This window comes from Artemia franciscana, chromosome 2 (assembly GCF_032884065.1).
Source record: "Artemia franciscana chromosome 2, ASM3288406v1, whole genome shotgun sequence".
NCBI lineage: Eukaryota > Metazoa > Arthropoda > Branchiopoda > Anostraca > Artemiidae > Artemia > Artemia franciscana.
In genome coordinates this window covers 38,856,229-38,872,151 of record NC_088864.1, presented here as the reverse complement: position 1 = coordinate 38,872,151, position 15,923 = coordinate 38,856,229, and the positions used below count along the sequence as shown (strand labels likewise).

General features: G+C 32.0%; 1 protein-coding gene across 1 annotated transcript; it reads right to left on the bottom strand.

Moving 5' to 3' along the window:
* Positions 1–14,195: 14,195 nt before the first annotated feature.
* LOC136034929 (serine/threonine-protein phosphatase PP1-like) lies at positions 14,196–15,671 on the bottom strand. Its single transcript, XM_065716455.1, has one exon. The coding sequence runs from the start codon at positions 15,669–15,671 to the stop codon at positions 14,196–14,198; it is 1,476 nt and encodes a 491-aa protein (XP_065572527.1).
* Positions 15,672–15,923: the final 252 nt, after the last annotated feature.

Here is a 15,923-nt window from a genome sequence, read left to right as displayed (position 1 = left end):
ACATTTATAACTAGCATCATTACGTCTATTCTGTGTATTGTCTAGAAAGACCATATTGCAAAGTTTTTGGCATCAGCAATTTCAACGGTGCAATCTTTATTCAAGTATTTATGTATTATACGAGAAACACTCGACAATTTGGATCGCGAACTTGAGACATTACCCGTTTTTCACGCTGCTAATACCAGACATTTAGTTTCGGCTCGTTGGGGAAATACATTGTAGCTATGTTTTAATTAAATATTTAGTAGGTATTTTGGCTATGTTACATTTGGTTTGTTTAGGCGCGTATTTAATATATTGCCTTCTGGGCAGCCCCCCGTTCTATAATTCTTTGTTGTAGTTTTCACAATTTTGTTAATAGTGTTATATTTTACTCATATTTTTTTTCGTTAGCTTTTTCTACAACTTGCCCACAACTATTCCAGTTTTAATTCAAAACTTCACTTCTCGAGTGTTTCTCGTATAATACATAAGTACCTTTCTAACAGAAAATCTAACAAAACTAAATATAATTTCCAATAGCCCAAAAGCGCGTCAAAAAAGCGAGCCATATCCCTGCTACAAATACAAAAAGTGATTTAAATAGTTTTCAAGAGGAGATGGGGGGCTCTATATTTCTAATTTTTGGTTTTGAATCATGAAAATCTCAATGATGTACTCTTTATTTGAGGGATTCAGGCTCAATTCAAAATAAAAAAAAATGTTTCGAAATTATAAACTACTAGCTTTTGGGGTGGCGCTTCGCGCCACCCCAACACCTAGTTGTAGGGGGCACTTCACGCCCCCCCCCCCCCCAAGCCCCCCCGCGCGTGTAAGTCGTTACGCACCATATTAGCTACGCGCCATTGTAGTTGTGTCCCTGTGTCCCACCTGTGAATATATATATATATATATATATATATATATATATATATATATATATATATATATATATATATATATATGTATATATATATATATATATAAATATACATATATATATATATATATGTATATATATATATATATATATATATATATATATATATATATATATATATATATATATATATATATATATATATATATATATATATATATATATATGTATATATATATATATATATATATATATATATATATATATATATATATATATATATATATATGTATATATATATTTTTTTTTAACTACGTAAAACATGCAAATATACAACATTCTTTGCTGTCCCATTGTCTGTCCATATAAATAGATCGTCAGGTTTGCCAACTCTTGAACATGCAACATAATAATTGTCCATGGGAAAACAATCCGTATTCAGATTTATACCGCATTTTTCTAGCGATTGCCCTTGAGCTTTGTTGATGGTGATTGCTAATCGAACATTCCCTGTGTCCCCGTCGTCATTTATATATCCCCCTGTGCCCCCGGCGTCCCCGTTGTAGTTGTGTCCCTGTGTCCTGGTCGTCATTTATATTCCCTGTGTCCCGGTCGTCATTCGTGTCCCGGTATCCCAGTCTGTAATCTCTCTTTGAGTGTCCCAGTCGTCATTTATATTCCCGGTGTCCCGGTCGTCATTTGTGTCCCGGTGTCCCGGTCTGTAATTTCTCTTTGAGTGTCCCGGTCGTCATTTATATTCCCTGTGTCCCGGTCGTCATTTGTGTCCCGGTGTCCCGGTCTGTAGTGTCATCTTATAATGACGTCATATACAAAGCCCTATATACTTATAATGACGTCAAATGCAAACCCACAAAAAACAATCTTCATTCTAACATTGACACTTGGAAAAATCTTTACGTGCCAAGCATGCTAAAGCTCCAACAATTTATATTATATTAAACCTCAAAATTTGGGGTATGTGTTTTAAGGTTTTCGAATTACTTTAATCTATTGTCAAAATATATTGAAATATTTGTGCAATTCCCAATTTTTTAGTTTTTTCTTGATTTTTTAGTTTTTTAGCTTTTTTTAGTTTTTTTTCTTTTTAGTTTTTTATCTTTTTTATTTTTTACGTTTTTTGTTTTTAGGTTTTTTCTTTTTTTAATTTTTTAATTTTTATTTTTTATTTTAGTTTTTTCTTTTTAGTTTTTTTTACCATTTTTCTTTTTTCGAATTACTTTAATCTATTGTCAAAATATTTCGAAATATTTATGCAATTTCTAGTTTTTACATCTTAGTTTGTTTTCTTTTATATATATAGAAGATATAATCTGGCGTAACAGACAAAGTGTAACAGACATAACGGACAGACAACTTATTTTTATATATCTATATCTATCTATATATGTAAAAATAAGTTGTCTGTCTGTGGATCTGTCAGGTGACGTCATGTTTCTGTGTCGACTGACGTCATGTTTTCGACTGACGAAATTACAGACCGGGACATCGGGACACAAATGACGACCGGGACACCGGCACATAGAGAATATAAATGACGACCGGGACACAATGAATGTTCGATTAGCAATCACCATCAACAAAGCACCGGGACACAAATGACGACCGGGACACAGGGAGTATAAATGACGACCAGGACATAAGTAAAAAAAAAATTAAAAACTAAAAAAAGGTAAAAACTACAAAAAAACTAAAAAGAAAAAAAAACTAAAAACTAATAAAAAACTAAAAAAGCTAAAAAGCTAAAAAAAAACTAAAAAAGAAAATAAAATGAAAAAGGAAAAAAAATGAAAAATAAAGGAGAAAAACAAAACTAAAAAAAAGAAAAAAAAACTAAAAAAAGGTAAAAAACTAAAACCTAAAGAAAAACCAATTCAAAAACGAATGTATATACAGACCGGGACACAAATGACGACCGGGACACCGGGACATGACGACCGGAACACAGGGACTACAACAGGGACGCCGGGGGGCACAGGGGGATATATAAATGACGATGGCGACACAGGGAATCGTCGATTAGCAATCACCATCAACAAAGCTCAAGGGCAATCATTAGAATCATGAGGTATAGATCTGAATACGGATTGTTTTCCCATGGACCATTATATGTTGCATGTTCAAGAGTCGTTAAACCTGACATTCTATTTATATGCACAGACAATGGGACAGCAAAGAATGTTGTATATTCGCAAGTTTTACGTAGTTAAAAACATATATATATATATATATATATATATATATATATATATATATATATATATATATATATATATATATATATATTTATATATATACTAGCTGTTGGGGTGGCGCTTCGCGCCACCCCAACACCTAGTTGGTGGGGGCGCTTCGCGCCCCCCCCAAGCCCCCCCGCGCGCGTAAGTCGTTACGCGCCATATTAGTTACGCGCCATTGTAGTTGTGTCCCTATGTCCCACCTTTGAATATAGATATATATATATATATATATATATATATATATATATATATATATATATATATATATATATATATATATATATATATATATATATATATATATATATATATATATATATATATATATATATATGTTTTTAACTACGTAAAACTTGCGAATATACAACATTCTTTGATGTCCCATTGTCTGTGCATATAAATAGATTGTCAGGTTTACCGACTCTTGAACATGCAACATATAATGGTCCATGGGAAAACAATCCGTATTCAGATCTATACCTCATGATTCTAATGATTGCCCTTGAGCTTTGTTGATGGTGATTGCTAATCGACCATTCCCTGAGTCGCCATCGTCATTTATATATCCCCCTGTGCACCCCGGCGTCCCCTTTGTAGTTATGTCCCTGTGTCCCGGTCGTCATTTATATTCCCTGTGTCCCGGTCGTCATTTGTGTCCCGGTGTTCCAGTCTGTGATTTCTCTTTGAGTGTCCCGGGCGTCATTTATATTCCTTGTGTCCCGGTGTCCCGGTCGTCATTTATATCCCCCTGTGCCCCCCGGCGTCCCCATTGTAGTTGTGTCCCTGTGTCCCGGTCGTCATTTATATTCCCTGTGTCCCGGTCGTCATTTGTATCCCGGTGTCCCGGTCTGTATATACATTCGTTTTTTAGTTTTGTTTTTCTCCTTTATTTTTTTCCTTTTTTCTTTTTTTTCTTTTTTAGTTTATTTAGATTTTTAGATTTTTTAGTTTTTTTATTAGTTTTTAGTTTTTTTTGTAGTTTTTACCATTTTTTTAGTTTTTTTAGTTTTTTTTTTTACTTATGTCCTGGTCGTCATTTATACTCCCTGTGTCCCGGTCGTCATTTGTGTCTCGGTGCTTTGTTGATTGCTAATTTATATTATATTTATATTTATATTTTTTATATTTATTAATATTTTTTAGTTTTCTTTTTCTCTTATTTTTCAGTTTTTTCCTTTTTTAGTTTTTTCTTTTTTAGTTTTTAGTTTTTTTTTGTTTTTTACCTTTTTTTAGTTTTTTTAGTTTTTTTAGTTTTTTTAGTTTTTTAGCTTTTTTAGTTTTTTTATTAGTTTTTAGTTTTTTTTAGTTTTTGCCTTTTTTTAGTTTTTTCAGTTTTTTTTAGTTTTTAGTTTTTTACCTTTTTTTTAGTTTTTTTTAGTTTTTTAGCTTTTTTAGTTTTTTTTTCTTTTTAGTTTTTTTTGTAGTTTTTACCTTTTTTAGTTTTTTTTCTTCTTTTGTATTAGTGTGAAATAATTCAGACGTCATATGCGGACAAACACGACGTCACTCGACAGACAGACAGACAGACATAACCCACAAACAACTTATTTTTATATATATTTATTCATATTTTTTTAGTTTTCTTTTTCTCTTTTATTTTTCAGTTTTTTCCTTTTTTTTAGTTTTTTTCTTTTTTAGTTTTTAGTTTTTTTTTAGTTTTTTACCTTTTTTTAGTTTTTTTTAGTTTTTTTAGTTTTTTAGCTTTTTTAATTTTTTTATTAGTTTTTATTTTTTTGTAGTTTTTGCCTTTTTTTTATTTTTTTCAGTTTTCTTTAGTTATTAGATTTTTACCTTTTTTTTAGTTTTTTTAGTTTTTTAGCTTTTTTAGTTTTTTTTTCTTTTTAGTTTTTTTTGTAGTTTTTACCTTTTTTAGTTTTTTTCTTCTTTTGTATTAGTGTGAAATAATTCAGACGTCATATGCGAACAAACATGACGTCACCTGATCCATCCACAGATCCACACACAGACAACTTATTTTTATATATCTACTAGCTGTTGGGGTGGCGCTTCGCGCCACCCCAACACCTAGTTGGTGGGGGCGCTTCGCGCCCCCCCCAAGCCCCCCCGCGCGCGTAAGTCGTTACGCGCCATAATAGTTACGCGCCATTGTAGTTGTGTCCCTATGTCCCACCTGTGAATATAGATAGATATATATATATATATGGTTTTAACTACGTAAAACTTGCGAATATACAACATTCTTTGCTGTCCCATTGTCTTTGCATATAAATAGATTGTCAGGTTTACCGACTCTTGAACATGCAACATATAATGGTCCATGGGAAAACAATCTGTATTCAGATCTATACCTCATGATTCTAATGATTGCCCTTGAGCTTTGTTGATGGTGATTGCTAATCGACCATTCCCTGTCCCGGTGTCCCGGTCGTCATTTACATCCCCCTGTTTCCCCCGGTGTCCCCGTTGTAGTTGTGTCCCTGTGTCCCGGTCGTCATTTATATTCCCTGTGTCCCGGGTCCCGGTCGTCATTTGTATCCCGGTGTCCCGGTCTGTATATACATTCGTTTTTTAGTTTTGTTTTTCTCCTTTATTTTTTTCCTTTTTTTTTCTTTTTTAGCTTATTTAGATTTTTAGATTTTTTAGTTTTTTTATTAGTTTTTAGTTTTTTTTTCTTTTTAGTTTTTTTGTCCCGGTCGTCATTTATATCCCCCTGTTTCCCCCGGTGTCCCCGTTGTAGTTGTGTCCCTGTGTCCCGGTCGTCATTTATATTCCCTGTGTCCCGGTCGTCATTTGTATTTTTTTCCTTTTTTTTTCTTTTTTAGCTTATTTAGATTTTTAGATTTTTTAGTTTTTTTATTAGTTTTTAGTTTTTTTTTCTTTTTAGTTTTTTTGTCCCGGTCGTCATTTATATCCCCCTGTTTCCCCCGGGTCGTCATTTATACTCCCTGTGTCCCGGTGCTTTGTTGATTGCTAATCGAACATTCCTTTTGTCCTGGTCGCTTTCTCTTTGAGTGTCGTCATTTATTTTTTTCTTTTTTAGTTCTTTTAGTTTTTACCTTTTTTAGTTTTTTTTTGTTTTTAGTTTTTTTAGTTTTTTACCTTTTTTTAGTTTTTTTAGTTTTTTTTAGTTTTTTAGCTTTTTTATTTTTTTTATTAGTTTTTAGTTTTTTTGTAGTTTTTGCCTTTTTTTTAGTTTTTTTAGTTTTTTAGCTTTTTTATTAGTTTTTAGTTTTTTTTGTAGTTTTTGCCTTTTTTTAGTTTTTTTAGTTTTTTAGCTTTTTTATTTTTTTTATTAGTTTTTAGTTTTTTTTGTAGTTTTTGCCTTTTTTTTCTCTTTGAGTGTCGTCATTTATTAGTTTTTTTCCTTTTTTTTTTAGTTTTTTATTGGTTTTTACCTTTATTTTAGCTTATTTTTCAGTTTTTTCCTTTTTTTTTAGTTTTTTTATTTTTTATTTTTTTTAGTTTTTTACCTTTTTTTAGTTTTTTTAGTTTTTTAGCTTTTTTACTTTTTTTATTAGTTTTTAGTTTTTTTTGTAGTTTTTGCCTTTTTTAGTTTTTTCAGTTTTTTTTTTAGTTTTTTATTGGTTTTTACCTTTATAGTTTTTTTAGTTTTTTAGCTTTTTTATTTTTTTTATTAGTTTTTAGTTTTTTTTGTAGTTTTTGCCTTTTTTTAGTTTTTTCAGTTTTGACGTCACCTGATCCAGTTTTTTCAGGTGACGTCACCTGACACATCCATCCATCCATCCATCCACAGACAACTTATTTTTATATATATAGATATATATATATATATATATATATATATATATATATATATATATATATATATATATATATATATATATATATATTTATATATATATATATATATCTATATATATAAAAATAAGTTGTCTGTGGATGGATGGATGGATGTGTCAGGTGACGTCACCTGAAAAAACTGGATCAGGTGACGTCAAAACTGAAAAAACTAAAAAAAGGCAAAAACTACAAAAAAAACTAAAAACTAATAAAAAAAATAAAAAAGCTAAAAAACTAAAAAAACTATAAAGGTAAAAACCAATAAAAAACTAAAAAAAAAACTGAAAAAACTAAAAAAAGGCAAAAACTACAAAAAAAACTAAAAACTAATAAAAAAAGTAAAAAAGCTAAAAAACTAAAAAAACTAAAAAAAGGTAAAAAACTAAAAAAAATAAAAAATAAAAAAACTAAAAAAAAGGAAAAAACTGAAAAATAAGCTAAAATAAAGGTAAAAACCAATAAAAAACTAAAAAAAAAAAGGAAAAAACTAATAAATGACGACACTCAAAGAGAAAAAAAAGGCAAAAAACTACAAAAAAAACTAAAAACTAATAAAAAAAATAAAAAAGCTAAAAAACTAAAAAACTAAAAAAAGGCAAAAACTACAAAAAAAACTAAAAACTAATAAAAAAGCTAAAAAACTAAAAAAACTAAAAAAAAGGCAAAAACTACAAAAAAACTAAAAACTAATAAAAAAAATAAAAAAGCTAAAAAACTAAAAAAAACTAAAAAAACTAAAAAAGGTAAAAAACTAAAAAAACTAAAAACTAAAAAAAACTAAAAAAGGTAAAAACTAAAGAACTAAAAAAGAAAAAAATAAATGACGACACTCAAAGAGAAAGCGACCAGGACAAAAGGAATGTTCGATTAGCAATCAACAAAGCACCGGGACACAGGGAGTATAAATGACGACCCGGGGGAAACAGGGGGATATAAATGACGACCGGGACAAAAAAACTAAAAAGAAAAAAAAACTAAAAACTAATAAAAAAACTAAAAAATCTAAAAATCTAAATAAGCTAAAAAAGAAAAAAAAAGGAAAAAAATAAAGGAGAAAAACAAAACTAAAAAACCCGGGACAAAAAAACTAAAAAGAAAAAAAAACTAAAAACTAATAAAAAAACTAAAAAATCTAAAAATCTAAATAAGCTAAAAAAGAAAAAAAAGGAAAAAAAATAAAGGAGAAAAACAAAACTAAAAAACGAATGTATATACAGACCGGGACACCGGGATACAAATGACGACCGGGACCCGGGACACAGGGAATATAAATGACGACCGGGACACAGGGACACAACTACAACGGGGACACCGGGGGAAACAGGGGGATGTAAATGACGACCGGGACACCGGGACAGGGAATGGTCGATTAGCAATCACCATCAACAAAGCTCAAGGGCAATCATTAGAATCATGAGGTATAGATCTGAATACAGATTGTTTTCTCATGGACCATTATATGTTGCATGTTCAAGAGTCGGTAAACCTGACAATCTATTTATATGCAAAGACAATGGGACAGCAAAGAATGTTGTATATTCGCAAGTTTTACGTAGTTAAAACCATATATATATATCTATCTATATTCACAGGTGGGACATAGGGACACAACTACAATGGCGCGTAACTATTATGGCGCGTAACGACTTACGCGCGCGGGGGGGGCTTGGGGGGGGGCGCGAAGCGCCCCCACCAACTAGGTGTTGGGGTGGCGCGAAGCGCCACCCCAACAGCTAGTATATAAAAATAAGTTGTCTGTCTGTGGATGTGTGGATGGATGTGTCAGGTGACGTCACCTGAAAAAACTGGATTAGGTGACGTCAAAACTGAAAAAACTAAAAAAAGGCAAAAACTACAAAAAAAAACTAAAAACTAATAAAAAAATAAAAAAGCTAAAAAACTAAAAAAACTATAAAGGTAAAAACCAATAAAAAACTAAAAAAAAAACTGAAAAAACTAAAAAAAGGCAAAAACTACAAAAAAAACTAAAAACTAATAAAAAAAGTAAAAAAGCTAAAAAACTAAAAAAACTAAAAAAACTAAAAAAAGGTAAAAAACTAAAAAAACTAAAAAATAAAAAAAAACTAAAAAAAAGGAAAAAAACTGAAAAATAAGCTAAAATAAAGGTAAAAACCAATAAAAAACTAAAAAAAAAAAGGAAAAAACTAATAAATGACGACACTCAAAGAGAAAGCGACCAGGACAAAAGGAATGTTCGATTAGCAATCAACAAAGCACCGGGACACAGGGAGTATAAATGACGACCAGGACATAAGTAAAAAAAAAAAAAACTATCTATATATATAAAAATAAGTTGTCTGTGGATCTGTGGATCGTGGATCAGGTGACGTCACCTGAAAAAACTGGATCAGGTGACGTCAAAACTGAAAAAACTAAAAAAAGGCAAAAACTACAAAAAAAACTAAAAACTAATAAAAAAAATAAAAAAGCTAAAAACTAAAAAAACTAAAAAAAGGCAAAAAACTACAAAAAAAAACTAAAAACTAATAAAAAAGCTAAAAAACTAAAAAAACTAAAAAAAAGGCAAAAACTACAAAAAAACTAAAAACTAATAAAAAAAATAAAAAAGCTAAAAAACTAAAAAAACTAAAAAAAGGTAAAAAACTAAAAAATAAATAACGACCGGGACACAGGGACACAACTACAACGGGGACACCGGGGGAAACAGGGGGATATAAATGACGACCGGGACAAAAAAACTAAAAAGAAATAAAAACTAAAAACTAATAAAAAAAAACTAAAAAATCTAAAAATCTAAATAAGCTAAAAAAGAAAAAAAAAAGGAAAAAAATAAAGGAGAAAAACAAAACTAAAAAACGAATGTATATACAGACCGGGACACCGGGATACAAATGATGACCGGGACCCGGGACACAGGGAATATAAATGACGACCGGGACACAGGGACACAACTACAACGGGGACACCGGGGGAAACAGGGGGATAACCTGACAATCTATTTATATGCAAAGACAATGGGACAGCAAAGAATGTTGTATATTCGCAAGTTTTACGTAGTTAAAACCATATATATATATATATTTCTATATTCACAGGTGGGACATAGGGACACAACTACAATGGCGCGTAACTATTATGGCGCGTAACGACTTACGCGCGCGGGGGGGCTTGGGGGGGGCGCGAAGCGCCCCCACCAACTAGGTGTTGGGGTGGCGCGAAGCGCCACCCCAACAGCTAGTATATATATATATATATACTAGCTGTTGGGGTGGCGCTTCGCGCCACCCCAACACCTAGTTGGTGGGGGCGCTTCGCGCCCCCCCCAAGCCCCCCCGCGCGCGTAAGTCGTTACGCGCCATAATAGTTACGCGCCATTGTAGTTGTGTCCCTATGTCCCACCTGTGAATATAGATATATATATATATATATGGTTTTAACTACGTAAAACTTGCGAATATACAACATTCTTTGCTGTCCCATTGTCTTTGCATATAAATAGATTGTCAGGTTATCCCCCTGTTTCCCCCGGTGTCCCCGTTGTAGTTGTGTCCCTGTGTCCCGGTCGTCATTTATATTCCCTGTGTCCCGGGTCCCGGTCATCATTTGTATCCCGGTGTCCCGGTCTGTATATACATTCGTTTTTTAGTTTTGTTTTTCTCCTTTATTTTTTTCCTTTTTTTTTCTTTTTTAGCTTATTTAGATTTTTAGATTTTTTAGTTTTTTTTATTAGTTTTTAGTTTTTATTTCTTTTTAGTTTTTTTGTCCCGGTCGTCATTTATATCCCCCTGTTTCCCCCGGTGTCCCCGTTGTAGTTGTGTCCCTGTGTCCCGGTCGTTATTTATATTCCCTGTGTCCCGGTCGTCATTTGTATCCCGGTGTACCGGTCTGTATATACATTCGTTTTTTAGTTTTGTTTTTCTCCTTTATTTTTTTCCTTTTTTTTTCTTTTTTAGTTTATTTAGATTTTTAGATTTTTTAGTTTTTTTATTAGTTTTTAGTTTTTTTTTCTTTTTAGTTTTTTTGTAGTTTTTACCTTCTTTTTAGTTTTGTTAATTTTTTTTTTTACTTGTGTCCTGGTCGTCATTTATACTCCCTGTGTCCCGGTGCTTTGTTGATTGCTAATCGAACATTCCTTTTGTCCTGGTCGCTTTCTCTTTGAGTGTCGTCATTTATTTTTTTCTTTTTTAGTTCTTTTAGTTTTTACCTTTTTTAGTTTTTTTTTTAGTTTTTAGTTTTTTTAGTTTTTTACCTTTTTTTAGTTTTTTTAGTTTTTTAGCTTTTTTATTTTTTTTATTAGTTTTTAGTTTTTTTGTAGTTTTTGCCTTTTTTTTTAGTTTTTTGTCCTGGTCGCTTTCTCTTTGAGTGTCGTCATTTATTAGTTTTTTCCTTTTTTTTTTTAGTTTTTTATTGGTTTTTACCTTTATTTTAGCTTATTTTTCAGTTTTTTCCTTTTTTTAGTTTTTTTTTATTTTTTATTTTTTTTAGTTTTTTACCTTTTTTTAGTTTTTTTAGTTTTTTTAGTTTTTTAGCTTTTTTACTTTTTTTATTAGTTTTTAGTTTTTTTTTGTAGTTTTTGCCTTTTTTTAGTTTTTTCAGTTTTTTTTTAGTTTTTTATTGGTTTTTACCTTTATAGTTTTTTTAGTTTTTTAGCTTTTTATTTTTTTTATTAGTTTTTAGTTTTTTTTGTAGTTTTTGCCTTTTTTAGTTTTTTCAGTTTTGACGTCACCTAATCCAGTTTTTTCAGGTGACGTCACCTGACACATCCATCCACACATCCATCCACACATCCATCCACAGACAACTTATTTTTATATATATAGATATATATATATATATATATATATATATATTCACAGGTGGGACATAGGGACACAACTACAATGGCGCGTAACTAATATGGCGCATAACGACTTACGCGCGCGGGGGGGCTTGGGGGGGGGGCGAAGCGCCCCCACCAACTAGGTGTTGGGGTGGCGCGAAGCGCCACCCCAACAGCTAGTATAGATATATATAGATTGTACCGTTAAATCTGAATTTTCCTTGTCGACCAACCGTCTAGGGCCAAAAAAAGCGGGTCGTCACCGAATGGGACGGGAGGATGTCGTAAGGAAAGATTTATTCTTTCTAGGTGCTAGGAGGGAAAAATGGGAACTTCTTGAGAGGGTTTAAAGAAGGAGGGCTTGAATAGGTTGGGATGGAGGAGGAGCACGCGTAGCTGTGTTAGACTCAGTCGGCTTATTCTGCAGTGAGTTGACAGTAGTATTAGTAGTTGTAGTTGAATCTGAATAGTGGTTATTATTTGGAATCACCGTCTATTGAGAAGTGTTCCTTACTAGACAGTTTCTTAGAAGTCGTGTTTTTAAACTTTTGGTATCTACTTCGTGGTCCATTCATCAGGAGGTGGCAAGTGTCATCAGTGTTCTATGTCAGTATTCTTCATTACTATTTAGATATTTGGGCTTCTGAAAAAAAAACTGCAGATTACCATGGATAGATAAACTGAAAGGGATTTTGTTTTCTCTTATCTTTCACTGATTTCAACTTTAGAAACTTCTGTAAAACAATAATAGAAAAAACTATTTTTGTTAAAATTTTAGTGAGTAAGAGCACATCAGATGAATGTTTTTTTTTTCTTTTACAGGTTGGAAGAGAAGAATCCATTTAAGTTTTGGAAAAGAGAGAAGAATGGTAGAATATATCCTTACAAAGTTGCCAGTTATATTGGAGAAACATCAAGAGGCAGAGAGTGCGCAAATACATACCAGAAATGTCCATTTACCTATGCAAAAATGCATGAAATACTAAAACACAATATCCTTAGCAAAAAACTATAACCGCAAAAATTAAATTTTAGCCCAAAACCTTAAATTTGGAGACGGGATAATTCTTTTCATGAGTATTTATTGACACCAATAACTAAAATTTTATCTAAGATTGAAAGGCTGCAGGAGCAATAGCTTTCGATAAGTAAAAGTTTACAAGTTATAGCTCTCCATCCTTTTGAAAAGTCAGGTGACTTTCTTTTTAGCCGGGCTACTTTAATTTCCACATTAAATAGTTTCCCATATTTACAGATTTAGGGGGTTAATTGACACTAAAAAGTACATAGAGACCGATCAACTAGAAAGATTGATTCAGCGCCCTATATACTTACAGGGCGAAATATAAGAGCTGTTAGTAACATAGATTCGGATTGCCGGATTGCAAACCTTACTTATTCCTTTCAGGACGTGATCAGCCAATATTTGACCATCACTGAATAAAAGAAGTGACCAATTATCATAATACTTAATATTCAAGTCATGACAATTATGAGAATAAAATCTTTTTAATTAAAATTTTGTTGGACTGAGAATTTTTTGGAACTTGGAAGTTTTTTTAACTCAAAATTATTTAAACTTAGAATTTTTGGACTTAGAATTTTGAATAAGTGCTATGTTAAGAGAAAATACAATGAAGTATTTTATGGAATGGATTCAAAGCTCTCATTTTAGTTTTTATGATGAAATTCTACATGTCGTTATTTCAATAAAGATATTTTATTCATTACATTGTTATTCTTCTATTATTTTTAGGGTACGCTAACGACTCGAATGTTTAGGATGTTTATTAAAAAGTCGGAGATGTAAGACAAGGAGTTTGAAGAGACATATATACTACTAGCGAGCTCACACTGGGACAAGCAAATTCCCACCCAGACCAACAGGCATAGAGAGTGAGAACGACAAAAACACATAGAAACACACAGACTCAGAAACAAATACAGACAAACAAACAAACGTCAATTTTTTTCAAAATACTTCATTCAAGTTAGGTTCATTTAAGTTTACTTAACAGGGGTTTTACCCATTGGGTAAAACCCATTTTGCATTTTGGCTTACCCGTTGGTTTTGAATTAAAATCGAATAATTGAAGGCATCAAGACTTGGCTAATTGTCGAAAGGGCCAAGACAGATAGTCATTTTATTCAGTGAAGATCGAATATTTTTTAATAATGTCCTGACAGAAAATTATATGTCATTCACTTAATAGCGTCGAATACCTGTCTGGGAAGCTGGTCATGTATGTAGGTCAATAGTCTAGTTTAGTACAGGCAATCTGTAGTGCCCAAATAAGATTTTCCATTTGTTGTATAGGGTATTCTTAGTGCCCAAATAAGGTGTGCAATCCGTGGTATAGGCTAGCTTTAAATCCCCAATAAGGTGTGCAATCCATATCTATGTTACTAACACTACTCCTATATACATGCAACTCTCCCTCACCTCACTATATAAAGATGTAGTTAATTAACTTTACTACCGTAGTTGTGACATTTGACTTAGGTACACAAATCAATCTTTTTTATACCCTAAAATTGAAAACACTTTATCAAAATCTTCATAACTAACGAAGTTTTTGTTAGTTAATAAATGTATTGATTGAAAGGCAAGGACTTCCAAAACTCCTTTGTCAAACCAATATTTTGGTAGCTTCACTGATGAATTGATCCGTTTGACGCTCTTAACGAGGTCTTTAACTGAGATCCTTTTGTCCAAATCATCATCGAAAAACATAAATAAGATTGATTCTCTGTCTCTGGAAAAATTGATGCACATGTTTTTAAGTTCCTCTAAACTTATTACACCATCACCGTCTGTATCATGAACCTTGATCATCCTCATAACAGTTTTATCACTCTTCAAGTTCAGTCCCTGTAATATTTCATTTGCGTCCAATTTACCATTGCCATCTTTATCAAGAGTTTTAAATAACTCGGGAAGGCGGTGGCGATATTCTAGAACTCTTACGCCAAATTCGAGGTATAGTTTCATTGCCGGAGGTAAAATGAATTCCCATAGCGAGGTGCTAGGAGGGAGTTCGACTCCGGAAGTAGTGGGAGAATACGTGCTAATTTGTTTGTGATTCCCACGAATCTGCATTACAGTCCCGGGATTATTTTGCTTGTTACAATAGTTCGGAGAAGAAAATATACTTCTTACAACAGTAGCATTTTCATGGTTTTTGAACACTTTGTAGCCTTTATCATAGTATTCATGGCCACGGATTATCTCTTTTAGTCTATTTTTTTCCAAAAATTTTCTAGTCCCTAATGATGTGAAATCATAAATATTGCTTCCTCTATTGCTGCTTTGAAAACATCTGTCAGGTTTTTCATCAAAATTAGAAACAGGATCTGACCATAAAATGTTCTGCATTTCTATTGGCATGAATCTTGGTTCAGAGAAACGAAGCTTGCGGTCCTCATTCAGGGTCTCAATTTTGGGAGGATCATCTTTCTGAAAGTAGGGAATACCGCCATGCACACACCAGTATTTACTGTTTACAACAGCAGCAATTGGTATATACTTACAACATTCCATTAAGCGATTATACATCACTGTTGAGTATTTCATAGTTATTTCCTTTTCTGCACCATATTTTCGGGTCATTGAAAGGGATTCGTGATTACCACGGATAAAATAGAAGTTTTTAGGATAGACAAGCTTCCATGCCAATGTATACACAAACGATTCAAGATTTTGAGGTCCTCTGTCTAAACAGTCTCCCAGCTGTACCATGACGTGATCTTTTGAGGTAGAATTCCCTTGTTCAAACTCCTTTCTATACATTATCCTTTGATATTCATACTGCCCATGAATATCACCGAATAACGTCACATTAGTTGCATTTATAAATACAATATTGTCTTCCTCTTTCAAAATTTTAATAGCATCCTTTACATAATTTTCCATGTCTTCGTCTTCGGGAAGTCGAAATTCGTTAAACATAATTTCTAGATCGTTCAAGAATTTTTCCGTATATTTCATGCTTCAATGTATTTTCGCCCTATAAAATGACGTAACGATACACTTAGGCCAACAGTAAAACAAAAATAATTTTTTTAATTTTTAGGTATTTTTCTGGTTTGACTTAAAAAACAAAAATTATTGCTCAGACACCATAAATGTTTTTGGAGTTTGCAGTTAAATAAAATAATTTTATATAAAATTTTAAGGAATTATTCTGGTTTCAGTTGACAAATCAGATTTTTTTATCAGCTCCCCCCCTCCCGAATTATT